Raw genomic sequence first — 17,624 nt, 5'->3', positions numbered from 1 at the left:
TATCTAACAAAATGAAATTCAATGATAAAAAAGTAAGGTTCTATATTTAGGTAAGAAAAACTATATGCTCAGGTATAGTATAGGTGGTAACTTGCTCAATAGTAGCAACTGTGAGAGGGATCTCGGAGTCCTAGTGCACAATCACTTAAATATGAGCCAGCAGTGTGCTGCAGCTGTCAAAAAGCCAACACAGTTCTAAGCTGTATTAACAGACAGAATAGAATCAAGATTACATGAAGTGTTAATACCACTTGGAATACTGCATCCAGTTTTGGTCACCACAATATAAAAAAGATGTTGAGACTCTAGAAAGAGTGCAGAGAAGAGCAGTGAAGATGATTAGGGGACTGGAGACTAAAACATATAAGGAACAGTTGCTGGAATTGGGTATGCCTAGTTTAAGGAAGAGAAGGATGAGGGGTGACATGATAGCAGTGTTCCAATATGTCAGGGGTTGCCGCAAATAAGTTATTCTCCAAAGCACCTGAGGGCAGGACAAGAAGCAATGGATGGAAACTAATCAAGGTGAGAAGCAAACTAGAACTAAGGAGAAATTTTCTGACAGTTAGAACTGTTAATCAGTGGAACAACTTGCCTCCAGAAGTTGTAAATGCTCCAACACTGAAAGTTTTTAAGAAGAGATTGGACAACCATTTGTCTGAAATGATACAGGGTTTCCTGCCTAAGCAGGAGTTGGATTAGAAGACCTCCAAGATCCCTTCCAACTCTGTTATTCTGTTATTATATATATATATATATAATTTGATGCAAAAGACATTTGACACATTCAGCTTCCTTATTTTGAATTTGTAAATGATTTGGCATAAATACAAATGTGGATTCAAATTTATAGAAAGTTGTTGGGTTAAATTTGGACCACATGCAGAGAATGCCAGCTTTGGTTCCCTTAGAAACTAGTGAAAATTTACCACTCCTCTCTCTTAACAAAATTTATTTGTTATGTATTAATTGTTATTATTTTTCTGTATTAGTTTTAATCCCATCCTATTTTATCTAGCTACATTTCTAAACATATAATTATTGTATTTAAATGTTAATAGGTAAATTATGCCATTTTTAAATTGAATTGTGATTGACAATTATAAACAACTGTAGCACACGTCTTGTTAAAGTCTTTTAAGGCATCCTTTCTCTGAGAGTCATAGAAAATTCCTGATGAATTTTATGTCTTGCAATTCTTTCTAGATCAGCAACAGAAGAAACCCTTCATTCTTCATTCGTTGAAAGAATCCTGTCATTCTTTCTCATGTTTTAAGTCATTGGCAAGCAGTTACAACTGTAATTTTTCCTTGCTGCCTGACAATAATTTGGCTTTTAGATACCCTATGAAAACTAAAGTTCCCACAAATTTTAGTGCCTTTCTTTTCCTTCTGCTAGAAAGGAAAAGGAAGGTAAAGAAAAGAAAATCCATTGTGATGAGCTGAATCACCTCAGTTAGATACTTGGGTTGGAACAGTTACTGTGGAAAAGACAAGGTTGTAATATTCATATTCAAAGTACCGATTATGAGTAATAGAATCTGGTTTGTATTCCAAATGAAGCAGCTTCACTAATAATAATCTTTATTAGAGAATTGGATTCTTATAATGAATACTTCTATGAAAATTAATTTGAAAGTTAATGGAAATGGATTGATTAGGATCAAATATAGGTCTTTTTGTAGGTATCTACTTACTAAAACTTCTGTCTCTTTTTTTCTTTTTGGAAAAACATAGGTATTGAACACTTAAAGACAAAAATAAGAAGTACTGTATCTGTGCGGGAAGGGCAAGGGGTTGTTCTCCTCTGTGGAGCACCAATTCATTCTGGAGGTAAGGAAACAGGAATCTATTCCGTGATCAGCCAAAATGATTGATGTGCAGTAGGGCAGTCTTTCCTTAATATTATGAATATCCAAAAGTCATGTTTGAATCTATATTAGTGATTACATTATTTAAATTGTGATATTGGGCTATTAGCACTTTTTTTTGTTTAAAAACCTCTAAATATAAATTTTAATAAAACTGGCATGCTTATGGAAGAAAAGGAAATATGGAAGAAAGGGAATAGTTTCAATAAATGAGAATATTTGTATTTCAGGATTGAAATAAGGAGACCTTGGTGGTCTATTAGCTTGGTAATTTTCTTGCAGATGTTTCGCTACCCAAACTAGGTAATATTATTAGTGCTAGTCTTGATGACTAGTGATCAACACTGATGATGTTACCTAGTTTGGGTAATGAAATGTCTGTAAGAAAACAACCAAGCTTTGAAAGCATCAAGGACCCCCTCAGGGAAGGGCTTGAATAGAGTTGACTATTCTAATCAATGACAGCACAAGCTATTTAATGAAAGAAGTTCATGTAAGAAATTTAACTAAAATGTCCAATATTTCCATAGTTGCGTGTAGCAGGAAACTCAAATCATAGAAACACAGAGATTTAGTTAAACCCAGTACTGTCATTTCTATTGCATTTAAAATTATTTGTTTTAAACTTGGCACTAGATTCAGAACTATCGGGATTATGTATTTTTATTACATAGATAATAGAAGTCTATTTTATAAACCTATTTCATGCTGCTGAGACTTGAAACTTATTTTTTTTTCTGGCTTCCAAAAGCTATGTTGCCATATTCACATTATTGAATTGGAAATGCTTTCAGCAGCTGTAGGTAATGGCAGTAAAGATTCCATCTGTTCCTTTTTTAAAAATTCATTTTAAGGTCTTTAAGATCATCTATAGAGAAAAAGGGAAAAGTGGGAAAGTGTTTGCTTTTGAGATGAAGAGTATAGTGATATGCTAATCAGAATATAATCCTATGCAGGGCTTCTTAGAAAAAAAAATCCATAGAATTTAATGCTAATCTTGGATCTTCCTAACCATGATAGCCTTTTCTCTTTGATAGAAATCAAAGATAAAGAGCATGGAATCAACAGATGTGTGAATGAGTGTGTGTGTGTGTGTGCACATGTGTGTTTGTGTGTATGAAGGTATGTATGTACAGTATATGTGTATGTGAACTCTTATATACAGTCTACTATTGTGGATACAAATATTATATAGATATAGTAAATAAGGATTAATGGTAAAACCTCCCAAGTTTAGAGTTTAAAAAATTCTGCTTTTTAATATCTTAGTTAGGAGCACTCATCACATAAAATGACAATAATAATAACAAAAAAACAATAACAACAATAATGCAATGTAATACAGTAATAATTTATTGTGCTATTGCCATATCAAATTGAAAAGAAGAAAAATCACTAGTGTATCAATATCAGGAGATAGTAGAGTAGAAGAAAACATTTGGAGAAGATCATCATTTTCAAGATCTAAAAACCATGATTTTCATGATCTGAAAATCGTAATTGAAACATTATGACATAAACTGGCTGAGATGGTCACAGGAATTATCAGCACAGTAGATGCCAAAATAAAACTTCTTGGACAGCTTAGAAAATCTGTAGTAGACATAAACTGGCTGAGATGGTCACAGGAATTATCAGCACAGTAGATTCCAAAATAAAACTTCTTGAACAGCTTAGAAATTCTGTAGTAGTTGATGTAGTTAAATAAAAATAGATGCCTTTACAATCTCAAAACCTCTGGTAAACCACTTGAACACCATGGGCTTTATTTGAAACGTTACATCTTGCAATAATACCTTTAATACTGTATCATTAACAGTTTCTGCCCTTAACATGCCCTTTGGAAAGATTCAGTAGTTAGATAAAATCCAGTCTAGATTAATTGACTGTGACAAACTATGATACTTTCGGCACCATCTAATAACATCTGCCTATCCAGGTTCTTGGAAGGGCTCAATATGTAGATAAAAATGCCATATCCAGTCTAAACATCTGGCAGACTGTGTGATCAATAAAGGAATTTCATCTACATCTACTATTCATCTACATTGGAGGCCAAAATATTTATTCCACATTACAAGAAATAACCAAAGCCAAACATTGTGAATTATTTATCACAGAATCAGGATCAAAATGTGTCTCCTGATGCCAGGCTCTGAAGTATAAATCTGGGTGGGGAAAAAAAATCTTAGTATAGTTTCTGTTGTTCATTTAGTACAGTCAGTTTCTATAAATTTGACCATATTCTAAATAATCTTGTAAAACTGATCACAATCTAAAAAGTATTTGAATTAGTAATTTAACATACCGTATGAGAAAAGCTTACATATCATATACCCACAACTACTTAGATTGGATTTTGCCTGCATAGTTATGGACCCAAGCCAGTTTTGCCTACATTGTACATTTCTTCAGTCACTATTAAATTCATTGTGATTTAATTAATTTCATACAGATATCATTTATATTCTCCATGTCGTAATAGCTCATGGTGACTTCTTGATAATGTTCATCACTAACACAGTGATTTCAGCAAATAATAATTTTATTGTCACTTTGAATGTACACTAATCGGCATACATTAAAATGAAATTTCATTGCATTTAGCTGCCAAAGGCTCACCACTTCCAACATACACTACATAAATATGACAGATCCCAATGGGCACCATGGTTTTCCATGGAGCTCCGGGAGATGAAGCGTCGGAAACGGGGCCTAGAGAGCGGTTGGAGATCCAGCCGATCTGAGTCCGACCAGTTGCGGCTAAGGTCTTTCATGAGATCTTATCTCGCGGCGATGAGGATGGCAAGGTCTAATCACTTTGCTGCCCTCATCGCATCCGCAGATAATCGCCCGGCCACCCTGTTTAGGGTAACTCGCTCCCTCCTTAATCAGGAGGTGAGGGAGGAGCCCTTGCAGGGTCGTGCCAAGGAGTTTAGTCAACATCTGTAGGGCAAAATCGCTCGGATTCGGACTGGTTTGGACTCCGACTGGGCATAGTCTGACGATGAGGATGAGGGCAGTCTTGTCAATATTATCTGGGAGGAGTTTGATCCTGTGACTCCTGAAGAGGTGGACAGGATCATGGGGAAGCTGAGCTCCACCACGTGTTTGTTGGACCCGTGCCCCTTCTGGCTGGTTTATGCAGCCCGGGATGGGACACGAGGCTGGCTCCAGGCAGTGATAACTGCTTCTCTGAGGGAGGGTAGTTTTCCCGCTGCCTTGAAGGAGGCGGTGGTGAGTCCCCTCCTCAAGAAGCCTGCCCTGGACCCAGCTGTATTAAATAACTTTTGTCCAGTCTCCAACATTCGCTTTCTTGCGAAGGTTGTTGAGAGCGTGGTGGCGCATCAGCTCCCTCTGTTCTTGGAGGAAGCTGATAATCTAGACCTGTACCAATCGGGCTTCAGGCCCGGGTACAGCACGGAGACGGCATTGGTCACGCTGGTGAATGATCTCTGGTGGGCTCAGGACAGGGGCTGTTCCTCTGTCCTAGTCCTATTAGACCTCTCAGCGGCTTTCGATACCATCGACCATGGTATCCTGCTGCGGCGCCTCAGGGGGTTGGGAGTGGGAGGCACAGTTCTTCAGTGGTTCTCCTACCTTCTGGGGCGTTCACAGTCGGTGTTGGCAGGAGGGCAGAGGTCGACCTTGAGGCCCCTTGTTTGTGGAGTTCCTCAGGGATCAGTCCTCTCGCCTCTCCTGTTCAACATCTACATGAAGCCTCTGGGTGAGATCATTCGTGGTTTTGGAGTTGGTTATCATCAGTACGCTGATGATACCCAGCTTTTTATTTCAACCCCAAACCACCCCAGTGATGCCCTCGATGTGATGTCCCGTTGCCTGGAGGCGGTTCGGGTCTGGATGGGGAGGAACAGGCTTTGACTCAACCCTGACAAGACTGAGTGGCTGTACGTGCCGGCATCTCAGGATATTCAGAATATTCCATCTCTTTCTATGGGGGGTGAGCTATTACCCCCCGTAGATAGGGCTCGCAACTTGGGGGTCCTTCTAGATTCACGGCTCTCCTTAGAAGATCATATAGGAGCTGTGACTAGGGGGGCCTTCACCCAGGTTCATCTGGTGCGCCAGTTGCGGCCCTATCTAGACCGGGATGCCTTGCGTACAGTCACTCATGCGCTCGTGACCTCTCGTTTGGACTACTGCAACACTCTCTACATGGGGCTGCCCTTGAGGACCACCCGGAGGCTTCAACTGGTGCAGAATGCAGCCATGTGAGTTGTGTTGGGGGTCTCCTGATACTCCCATGTTACGCCTCTGCTCTGCGAGCTGCATTGGCTGCCAGTTGCCCTCTGGGTGAGATTCAAGGTGCTGGTTATGACCTACAAAGCCCTACATGGCATGGGTCCGGATTACCTACGGCAACACCTGCGTCCGGCGTCAACTTCCCTCCGTACAGTGCGCTCCCACAGAGAGGGCCTCCTCAGGGTGCCTCCGATCAGAGAATGTCGATTAGTGGCCCCTAGGGGGAGGGCGTTCTCTGTGGGCGCGCCAGACCTGTGGAACCACTTGCCGGTTGAGCTCCGGATGGCTCCTGACCTTCGCTCCTTCCGGCGCGATTTAAAAACTTATTTATTTGAACAATCTGGCCTGGTCTGATGGGTTTGGGGTTGGATTTAGTTTTAACACACTTTTATTATTGTATTATATTGGGCATAATTATTTAATTCTTTTTAACTCTTTTTTAACTTTTGTATTTACATTTTGATATTTATTGCCCTGTACACCGCCCTGAGTCCTTTGGGAGAAGGGCGGTATAAAAATTTAATAAATAAATAAATAAATAAAATAATAATAATAATAATAATAATAATAATAATAATAATAATAATAATAATAATAATAATAATAATAATAATAAATAAATAAATACACAATTATGCATATAGGTAAAGGTAAAGGTTCCCCCGCACATGCGTGCTAGTCGTTTCCGACTCTAGGGGCCGGTGCTCATCTCCGTTTCAAAGCCGAAGAGCCAGCGCTTGTCCGAGGATATCTCCGTGGTCATGTGGCCGGCATGACTAGACACCAAAGGCGCACGGAACGCTGTTACCTTCCCACCGGAGTGGTCCCTATTTTCTACTTGCATTTTTACGTGTTTTCGAACTGCTAGGTTGGCAGAAGCTGGGACGAGTAACAGGCGCTCAGTCTGTTACGCGGCACTCGGGATTCGACCCGCCAAACTGCCGACCTTCTGATCGACAAGCTCAGCGTCCTAACCCACTGAGCCACCGCGTGCATATACCCACATATATTATATGACACAAAGAAACAACAGTCTAGTTCGGATTATGTATACATGTGCATGGTGAGAAAAATGAAAAAATGTACAACATATTAATCAAATGTTGATAATAATTAAAAGAGCAAAAACCTCATTTTCAGTTGGAACTTTCCATTTCATTTTAAAATGTTTCAGGTTATTTCATGGATAGTTTTCTTTATTACATAGAGCATCATTTGCCTTACATAATAATTTGAATTTATAAATCGCAGACATAAGGACATCTTTTTAAATCAGATTTTAAAAAGTTCCTTCTGATAAGGAATTAATGGACATTTAAATGAAGGACTAAATATTTCTTTACTTTATGTATATATGTTTCTTTTCCTATACCGGTTTGTATCTCTGTGTGTGTGTGTGTCTGTGTGTATTTTATCTATAAATAAGTTTTATTGGATGAACCTCTCTCAGTTTTGTAACCAAACTGGCTGAATTAAAAATCAAGGGGAAAAGGAATAGAATTAGAGTAATAAACTCACAATGGGCAGCTGCTGTTCTTACAGTATAGCAGTTGGAGAGCAACAGTTAACTCTGACTAGACATAAAAAGTGACGGAGGAAGGGATAAATAAATAAATAAATAAATAAATAAATAAATAAATAAATAAATAAATAAATAAATAAATGAATGAATGAATGAATGAATGAATGAATGCATATATACATGAAAAGTCTCAATACAGAAGATATCAGACTTTAAAGGTAAATTTTTCCTTATACCAAACAACAAACTGTATCTTGATATTTTAACTGGCACTGTGTACAATTTGGGAATCCTTCTGGATAATCATCTTCTACATGATCAGCAAGCAAATATTTTAAACAAAAGCATCTTGTATGCTATTGCCTCTGTCCCTGGATTGGGTGGTCCTTCTTTGCTGTTGTCCTAGGTCACTTCCTGTCTGGAAAGTATCTGAGTGGTTTGCAATACTGAAAACTACTTGAAAGCTACAATGGCTCCAGAATGTGGCAGCAAAATAGATATGAGGACTTCTTATTTGGCCCACGTGACAGACCTGCTCTGATTACACCATAAGCTTCCAAGGTGTTGATTGTCACAATTCATCTCTTAATACTTGGCTCCCTAGGATTATCTTTCTACTATATCTGCTTGATCTTATGGGGCTTCAGTCTTATGGATCTTAAGAAGCTTCTAAATAAATTTGTCTGCACTAAGGAGCAGTGTTCCCCTGAATGTGCGAATATTTTCAGCCTTGTGGGGCTTTTGTAAAAGGTTTAGATTTTCCAACAGGCCTCAGGCTAGAATATAGGAAATTGTTCCCAGACGGTGACTGGTTAGAAATACATTTGTTTAGTTACATTTGGGGTATGTGCCATATATTATATGGTTGATTTTACACTATTGTATTTTTACTGTTTTTTAACTTGATCCTTTATTTCTATTATATAAGTTAACAAAGTTCACTCAATGATTGAGATGATGTATAAGTTGATTTGATAAATAATATGTACAAATACTTTTTCATGTACTAGTTAAGGATTTTAATTATGTAATACTTTTTTGTCTTCACAAAAGATACAAATAATTTAGGATCTTTATTAAAGGACAGTATGTTTTTTTTAAAAAAATGCTGTAATTGAATTTGAAAATGCCAATTGTTTGTGGTTTGAGGAATAGGAACAATGAGAGAGATACATTAGAATTTTTCTGTAAATCCTGTGTTTTCAATGATTCCTTATTTCCCTTCCTCCAACCATAGCTACATTGAAAGTACTCCTCCCACACAATAATTCCTCTATTGAAATGACTAAAATTAAGAATGTAGCATTGTTCTGCTACCAATAATAGAACTATTCAATTGTAAGTTTATGTCTTTTGTTCCTAGTTCCAGTTGATGGATCTCAAGGATTTTAGTAAAAACAAACATGTTTTGTCAGTTGGGAAAATGCTAGATACACTTTTCATACTACAAGCAAACTTCACTCTACTGCGTTGGAAAAAAATATCTGTTGTTGACCTTGAGGAATATTTCATAGATTATTTTGTATGTATCCTCACAGCTCTTAGTTTATGGACTGAACTTTAAGCGTCCTTTAATTTTTCTCATAGGATATCATGTAAAATTGTCAATGCAACCTGAAATGGACTGTTAAAGAATCTCTGTAGGTATAACCTGTAAAAGCCTGCCAATCCCTCATGCATTTTAGCAACAGTTGTCCACAGTTAGGCAAGCACTTAAAAACCTCCCTGTCAGATTTCACAGTTGAGCCTTGTTGTTTTCCTTTGCTTTATATTTTACAGTATGTATTCTAGAACAGGGGTCCCCAACCCCTGCTCCGTGGACCAGTACCGGGCCGTGGCATGCCAGCAACCAATCTGCATAAACAAGCAAAGCCCCATCCACGGGATGCAGGCAGCACATAAAACCACGCACCCTCCGGTCCATGGAAAAAACTCTGTCCATGGAATCGGTCCCTGATGCCCAAAAGGTTGAGAACCTCTGTTCTAGAAGATGTTTCTAAGGAAATAATTTCTACTATAGTGAAGATAGTACAGTCCTTTTTTAATTTTTTGACAATATTGCTTTGGATTTCTTTTGGGGGGTGGGCATTCTTTATATTGGTATCATTTGGGAGGAAAACTGTTCATACTGTTTTTCATATCAATATTTTGTTTTCTTTGTTTTAAATAAGTGATGAATTAATGTCTCATATCACAGTAATGTTTTACAGGTACATATGCAGGCTTCTATCTTACTATCTTTTACAGGTGGAAATTGTATATTCAGGATAGTTTGAACTATTCGGATTTGAAAGATGTGTCTTGACATCTTCTGCTACTAGTTGTGGAGGAATCTCACATTTTTGCTTTCTCCCATTTTTTTTTAAAAAAACTTGAAATTATTTTTTATTATTTATGAAGTAGTTGTGAAATAATATTTTTTCACTGTGAATACTCATTACCTGCTCCCCTTTAAACTGATAATGTAGTAGGAATTTAAAGTAGTGCATTACATGCAAATATGTGCTTTTTATTGATTATATACCATCAAGTCATTTTCAATTCCTAGCAAACACATAGATTTTCTCCATGACGATCTATCTTCTGTATTTTGATTCTCAACAGGGTCAGCATAGCTGACTGCCCCACTTGAGTGAGAGATGTTTTACTTAACTAGCAGATCTTCAGAAGTGTTGTCTTGCCTATACACATACACACACCTGTGGAGTTGACCTAGGAAAGTTTTCACATATTCTAGAGGACATGCTTATCTCAACTGTTAAGGAAAATCTTGTTCCAACACCAGTGGAGAATTTAAAAGACATGAAAGAAAGATGGGAGGAATATACTGAAATACCATACAGAAGATATGTCAACATCTAAGATACCTTAGAAGATGTTCCCTACTTACAAAAACTTCTAGCACTAGGTATTATAGTTAGATCAGAGTCCAGCATTACCAAATCAGAAGGCTGCAAGAGCTGATGAAATATGGCAAGAAAAGGAAGAATTAGTAAAAGTTCTAACCGAGCTATGCCAGCAAATCTGGAGAATGGCACAATGACCAATAGATTGAAAGAAATCAATCCACATTCCAGAAGAGTATGAAAACTATCATAAAATATTTTTACTTTTCCATGTTATCAAAATTAATAATCAAATTAGATCAAATAATAATTATATCAAATTAGAGCCCTGCAAGGAAAAGGCAATATGATGTTAGAAACCAGGTTTAGAAAAGGCTCAGGGATATGAAACATTAATGCTGATGCATGCTGGATAATTGAGAAACACAAAGAATATCAAAAAGAAGTCACTGTGTTTCATTGATTTTATATATATATATATATGATACTCATGAGCACAATGAGATGTTCAGGAATATACATACATACATACATACATACATACATACATATATATATATATATATATATATATATATATATATATATATATAGAATGCATAATATGGACAGAAAATGGTGAAACAGAATGGGTACATGTTGGCAAAACAGTGTGAAAAGGCTATATATCCTCCCGTTATTTAGATTTAGATTTAGATTTTATTAGATTTATATACCACCCTTTCCCGAAGGACTCAGGGCGGTTTACAGGGCATTTTAAAATCATATCAATATAAAATACAAAGTTAAAAGAGAATTAAAAGATTAAATTATCCCTGAAAATAAAACCCCAGTTAAAATTTATTGAGTTTATACACTAAATATATAAGAGAAGCTGAATTGGAAGAAGATGAGTATATTTTTAAAATTGGAGAAGGAAACATCAATAATCTGTATTATGCTGATAACGCTATCCTGATAATTGAAAATGCAAAGGATCTGCAAAGTCTAGTAATAATACCTAAGGAACATAGTGAAAAAATGGGACTAAAGTTACATATATTTACAAACAAGTAAAAACAATGATAGCTTTAGAATGTACAATGAAGATATCAAAATGGTGGATAGCTGCTGTGTTTTATGATCAACCATCAACAGAAAAAACCAAGCAGTCAAGAAATACACCACAAACAGTATGATATAATATGATTATCCTACTAGCAGTCTACCTGCTGCATTTTGTACCAATCTCAGCTGCCAAATAATTTCAAAACCAGTCCTATGAAGTGCACTAGAGATAACCAGTCAAATCATGATCAGAACATAAGATAGTATCACTAGCAAATCTGGTTGGGATAGAGATTTATTTATTTATTCATTCATTCATTCATTCATTCATTCATTCATTTATTTATTTATTTATTTATTTATTTATTTATTTATTTATTTATTATTTAGATTTATATACCGCCCCTCTTCGAAGGGACTCGGGGCAGTGTACAGGGCAATTAAAACACTATAAACAACACATGTATAAAAATTAAAATGAGATTAAATTGAATAGCCCTAAACAATAAACACATTCTAAAATTTATTTTTTTTAAAAAAATTAAGATCTAAAATCCCAATCCCTCAGTCCAGGCCGGCAAGTTCAAACAGCCAAGTCTTCAGGTCGCGGCGAAACGAGCAAAGGTTGGGAGCCATCCGGAACTCAACCGGAAGCTGATTCCAGAGGGCAGGCGCGCCCACAGAGAATGCTCTCCCCCTGGGAGCTGCCAGTCGACATTCCCTGACTGACGGCACCCTGAGGAGGCCCTCTCTGTGGGAGCGCACAGGGCGATGGGAAGTTAACGCCGGCAAGAGGTGCTCCCGTAAATAACTCGGACCCATGCTTTTACTTTTACTAAGTATATCACGGCATTCATGAAGGCCTTGGAAAATATATTCAATTACTGAGATGTGTCTAAACCAGTGAAAATCCTACTCATGCAAACCATGGTATTCCCTGTAACATTCTATGGAAATCAAAGTTGGACTTTAAAGAAGCAGGATAGGAATATTGATGCTTTTGAACTTTGGTGTTGGAGAAGACTCCTGATAATACCATGTATGGACAAAAACCCCAAACAGAATAACAGAGTTGGAAGGCACCTTGGAGGTTTTGTACTTCAATCCCCTGCTCAGACAGGAAACCCTATACCATTACAGACAAATGGCTGTCCAATCTCTTCTTAAAAACTTCCAGTGTTGGAGCATTCACAGCTTCTGGAGGCAGGTTGTTCCAATGATTAATTGTTCTAACAATCAGGAAATTTCTCCTTAGTTCTAGATTCCTTCTCTCCTTGATTAGTTTCCATCCATTGCTTCTTGTCCTGCCTTCAGATGCTTTGGAGAATAGCTTGACTCCCTCTTCTTTGTGGCAACCCCTTAGATATTGGAACATTGCTATCATGTCACCCTTAGTCCTTGTTTATGTGCCACCAAGTTAGCTTTGATTCTTAGCAACCACATAAATTTTCTCCGTATCCCTAACTTGATCTTCCATACTTCCAGTGTAGATCATTATAACTGAGTCCATCTGTCTTGCTCCTAAAAAAACATTCCTGATTTGAATCATGGACAGAGTTGCAGTCTCTTATCATTGTCACTGCCAACTTTCTTATTTTTCTTATAAAAGTTTTATTTTATAGCTTTATATTAGATTTATTGTTTTGTTGGCTTTATGTCTATTTTAATCTGTTTTGAATTTTATTCATTTGGTAATTAGCAGGATGTAAATTGAATAAGTGAATTTATAAACAACTCAGTCCTTATAAACATATTTATATAATCTAAATTTAAAGAAATAATTGCAAAGCAAGTAGCAGATGAGCCTTTATGCAAGAACTATAGCAAAATCTAGGTAGAATATCTGTCTTCCTGCCTTAGTTTATAGTACTCACAAATATATCACAATAATATAAAGTCAATATGAATTTAATAAAGTAATATTAATAAAGTAAGGCTGGTTCTAATAAAGAAGACAATTATTTTAATGTATATTCCATTAATGACTTTTTCAAACCTACCAATTTATGTTTTATGCAGCTTTATCTTCATTTATTAAAGAATTTAGCTGACAAATTATCACAACTACTGTCTTTTCATTATCAACAGGACACAGTTTGTAATTCTTTCAACCACTGTATTGAAAACAATACAATTGTGTTGTTCAAAACAATTACATGCAGAGTTCTTGGGAGGAGGTTAAAATATCCATTTGTCATTTGAAATAAACTATAGTTAATGTGACTATTTTTTAATTTTGCTTCTTAAAGCAGTTTTTCACTTTCAGGGTAAGACAAAAATGGAGTAGACTTTGAATGCCACTATTAGTCTGGAACAATTATCTCAGGAATAAGATAAAAGAGAAATAATCTATTAGATCTACCAGGTTGTCAGAGAATCTAAATGGCCATTTTGTTCATAGTAAGCACAAATATGTGAAGGTATTTGTTAAGAGATTTTAAATAGAGCATAAACCAAAACAACAGTGAACATTAAATCTAGTAGCTTTTCTGTTACAACATTTTAAGTCCCACCTGTCCTCAATTTGTTTTTGAAGTATTCCTATCTACAAATGATTATTCTGGGAGTGCTGAAAACCTACAGTGCCGCCAAAATACATCTACAGAAAATAACATTGCACAGATTTAGTTTGAAACTAAAGAGTGGTTGATTGATTAGTGACCAGAGTAACTTGATTGAGTTGGCACTACAGAAATGAAACAAATAAATAAACCAACAAAGAAACAATGGATATTACTACCAACAAATGTAGCAATATAAACCAACATATATGATGGCTGTTTGTTTTTTTCAATAATAGTCTATCTAATACAGGGGTGTCAAACTCAATTTCATTGAGGGCCGCATCAGCATTGCGGTTTCCTTCAGGGGGCCAGGTGGGTGTGGCCTGGGTGGGTGTGGCCTACTGGGTGGGCGTGGCTAAAGTATGTATGGCCTACTAGGTGGGCGTGGCTAGCTCTACATCGTTCGCATCAAGGGTGCCTATGGGGGAGGAGTGGGACAGATCTGAGGGTCTCTGGCAGAAGGAGGGTCTCTGGGGCAGGGCCAAGGCAGTGGGGGCCGTTCCCTCACTGTTTCCAGGATGGCTTCACGGGCCGCATGAAACCACTTTGTGGGCCGGATCCGGCCCCCGGGCCTTGTGTTTGACATGTCTGATCTAATAACTATAACTTTTCTGTTAAGGGTTAAGAGTAGTTTTAATGCATCTGTTTGGATACTATAAGCAGAGCTGATTAAAATTGAAGGAAAAACTTACAGAAGAAAGACAGATCAAAGGTACAAGTACTGATTAGGCCAGGGGTCAGCAACCTTAAACACTCCAAGAGCCACTTGGACCCATTTCTCACAGAACAGAAAACATTGGGAGCCCCAAAACCCTTTTGACATCTAAAATGAAGATAACACTGCATATATCCCTTTTTAACCTTTATGCTATGTATATATAAAAAAACTAGAGTGTGTTGCATTTATGAAATCAATGAACTGCTACAAAGAAAACATTTTTATGCCAGAGAAAGAGGGAAAACAAACCCTTTCTCCTTCATCCCAACAGATGAAAACACTTTTAGTAGCTTATCTACCATCTTTAAACACAGCATAATTATCCCCATACCTCATCTCTTAATTTAAAAAAAATCAAAATATTTCATTAAACGTTCTTTACTAAAAGTCCAGTAAGGACAACATATATTCATATTCTCTCTCTCTCTCTCTCTCTCTCTCCTCTCTCTCTCTCTCTCTCTCTCTCTCTCTCTCTCTCTCTCTCTCTCTCTCTCTCTCTCTCTCTCTCTCTCTCTCTCTCTCCTTGCCTCTCCTCTCCTCCTCCTCTCTCTTTCTCTCTCTCTCCCTCTGTCCTTCTTTCTCTCTCCCTCTCTCTCTTTCTCCCTCTCTGTCCCTCTCTTTCTTTCCTCTCCCTCTTTTTCTCTCTTTTCTCTCCCTCTCCCTCTCTTTCCTCTTTCCCCCTCCCTCTCTCTCTCTCTGCCCCCCTCTCTCCCCCCCTCTCCCTCTCTCCAATCTTCTGCTCACCTGGCAAGCTGGCTTTACATTGTTCTCCAACAAGCTGACACACATTCTTATTGGGCTGGCTCTCTCCTGCCCTTGGTCTGCCAGCCCTCTTCCCCCACTAAGTAAAAATGTGTGTGTGTGACAGAGAGAGACAGTGTGTGTGTGTGCGTGTGTGTGTGTGTGAGAGAGAGAGAGAGAGAGAGAGAGAGAGAGAGAGAGAGCTCCTGCTTCCTGTGGAGAAGCAGCAAGGGCAGGGAGCCCACCCAATAAGCTTGTCAGCTTTTCGGAGAACAGTGTGAAACCAGCTGGCCAGGTGAGCAGAGGATCGAAGATAGGGAGAGAGAGAGAGAGAGAGAAAGAGAGAAGAGAAGCGCAAGTGCCTCCCTCCCTCTCTCTCTCTCTCTCTCTCTCTCTCTCTCTCTCTCTCTCTCTCTCTCTCTCTCTGCAAATGGCAGAGGAGGACTGGGAGCTGCAGGAGAAGGCTCAAAGAGCCACATGCAGCTCTGGACCCATGGGTTGCTGGCCCGTGGGTTAGGCAAAACCTGGCTGAAAAATAGTAACTGTGACAGGGACCTTGGACTCCTAGCGGACGATCATTTAAACATGAGTCAGCAGTGTGTGGCAGTAGCCAAAAACCACGTGAAGTATTAGTACCACTTTATAAAGCCCTAATAAAGCCACAACTGGAAAACTGCATTCAGTTTTGGTCACCACATTAAAAAGTTGTTGAGACTTTGGAAAAAGTGCAAAGAAGAGCAACTAAGATGATTAAAGGCCTGGAGACTAAAACATATGAAGAATGGTTGTAGGATTTGGGTTTGGCTAGTCCAGTGAAAAGAAGTACTAGAGGAGACATGATATCAGTGTTCAAGTATTTGAGAGGCTCCCACAAAGAGGAAGATGTCAACTTAATTTCCAAAGCACCAAAGGACAAGAAACAATGGATCAAAACTAATCAAGGAGAGAAGCAACCTGGAATTAAGAAGAAACTTCCTAACCAGTGGAGCAGCTGGCCTTCGACGTTATGGGTGCTTCATAACCATAGATTTTTAAGAAGAGATTGGACAACTAATTTGTCTGAAATGGTATATGATCTCCTGCATGAGCAGGGAGATAGACTAGCTCTGTTCTGATTCTTGAAGATGCCTGGTGAACTAAAAGAGGTTCTAGGAAGTGTTGGTTGCTGAAAACCTTTTTGTTTCTGAAGATTCCAAGGCAATATTCCTGAAGTGTTCATGGTTGATGTCAACAATATAATAAAATAATTAAAAAATTCCTGGTGATGGATATGCCTTCTTAGTGCAGAGGCTTAAGTAAGAAGACCCGGTTCTATCAGGGCAAGAGAGAATGTTGGATGTGTATGTTGTTTTTTCCATATGTTAGTGGCCTTGTGTTGCTCCATCACAACACAAGCTTTACCCTTTTGTACTTACATCTGATACACAAGTATAAAAAAGAAGTTTTCATCATGATGATGCTATGTTCAATTTATTATTTATGTCTCCTCACACCCATCCTCCACAATTGCCTGTGACTGTTTAGTACCCAAATGAAAAGAATTATCAAGTAAAAGATAATCAAACAAAAAATCAGCGAACACCTTGATGCAAACAAAGTTATCACTAAAAGTCAACATGGGTTTGTCAAAAACAGATTATGCCAGACAAACCTTATTGCATTCTTTGACCAAGTGACAAAATTAGTGGACCAGAGGAATGCTGTAGATATAATTTACTTGGACTTCAGTAAGGCATTTGATAAAGTAGATCACAACCTACTACTTGATAAGATAGAAAAATGTGGGTTAGATAGCATCACCACCAGATGGATTCGTAGCTGGCTGACAGGCCATACTCAGCGTGTGGTCCTCAATGGAACTGCATCTACATGGAAGGAAGTGTGTAGTGGGGTGCCCCAGGGCTCTGTTCTGGGCCCAGTGCTCTTCAACATCTTCATCAACGATTTGGATGAGGGGATACATGGGGAAGTCATCAAATTTGCAGACGACACCAAGCTGGCAGGAATCGCCAATACTCCAGGAGATAGGCTTAAAATACAGGAGGATCTGGAC

General features: G+C 38.0%; 1 protein-coding gene across 1 annotated transcript in view; it reads left to right on the top strand.

The window, feature by feature from the left end:
- The window catches only part of LOC310634806 (contactin-3-like), a gene marked incomplete at both ends in the record, with an annotated part of 166,260 nt that overhangs the window by 46,295 nt on the left and 102,341 nt on the right, over nucleotides 1-17,624 (top strand). The window contains one exon of the mRNA XM_083353342.1: nucleotides 1,737-1,832. Within this exon, the coding sequence (XP_083209468.1) occupies nucleotides 1,737-1,832 (96 nt within the window). The remainder of the gene's footprint in view (nucleotides 1-1,736; nucleotides 1,833-17,624) is intronic.

Source organism: Vipera ursinii (genome assembly GCF_947247035.1).
Source record: "Vipera ursinii genome assembly, chromosome: 2".
NCBI lineage: Eukaryota > Metazoa > Chordata > Lepidosauria > Squamata > Viperidae > Vipera > Vipera ursinii.
The sequence above is the reverse complement of the archived record's forward strand: the minus strand, read 5'-3'. Positions and strand labels throughout refer to the sequence as shown.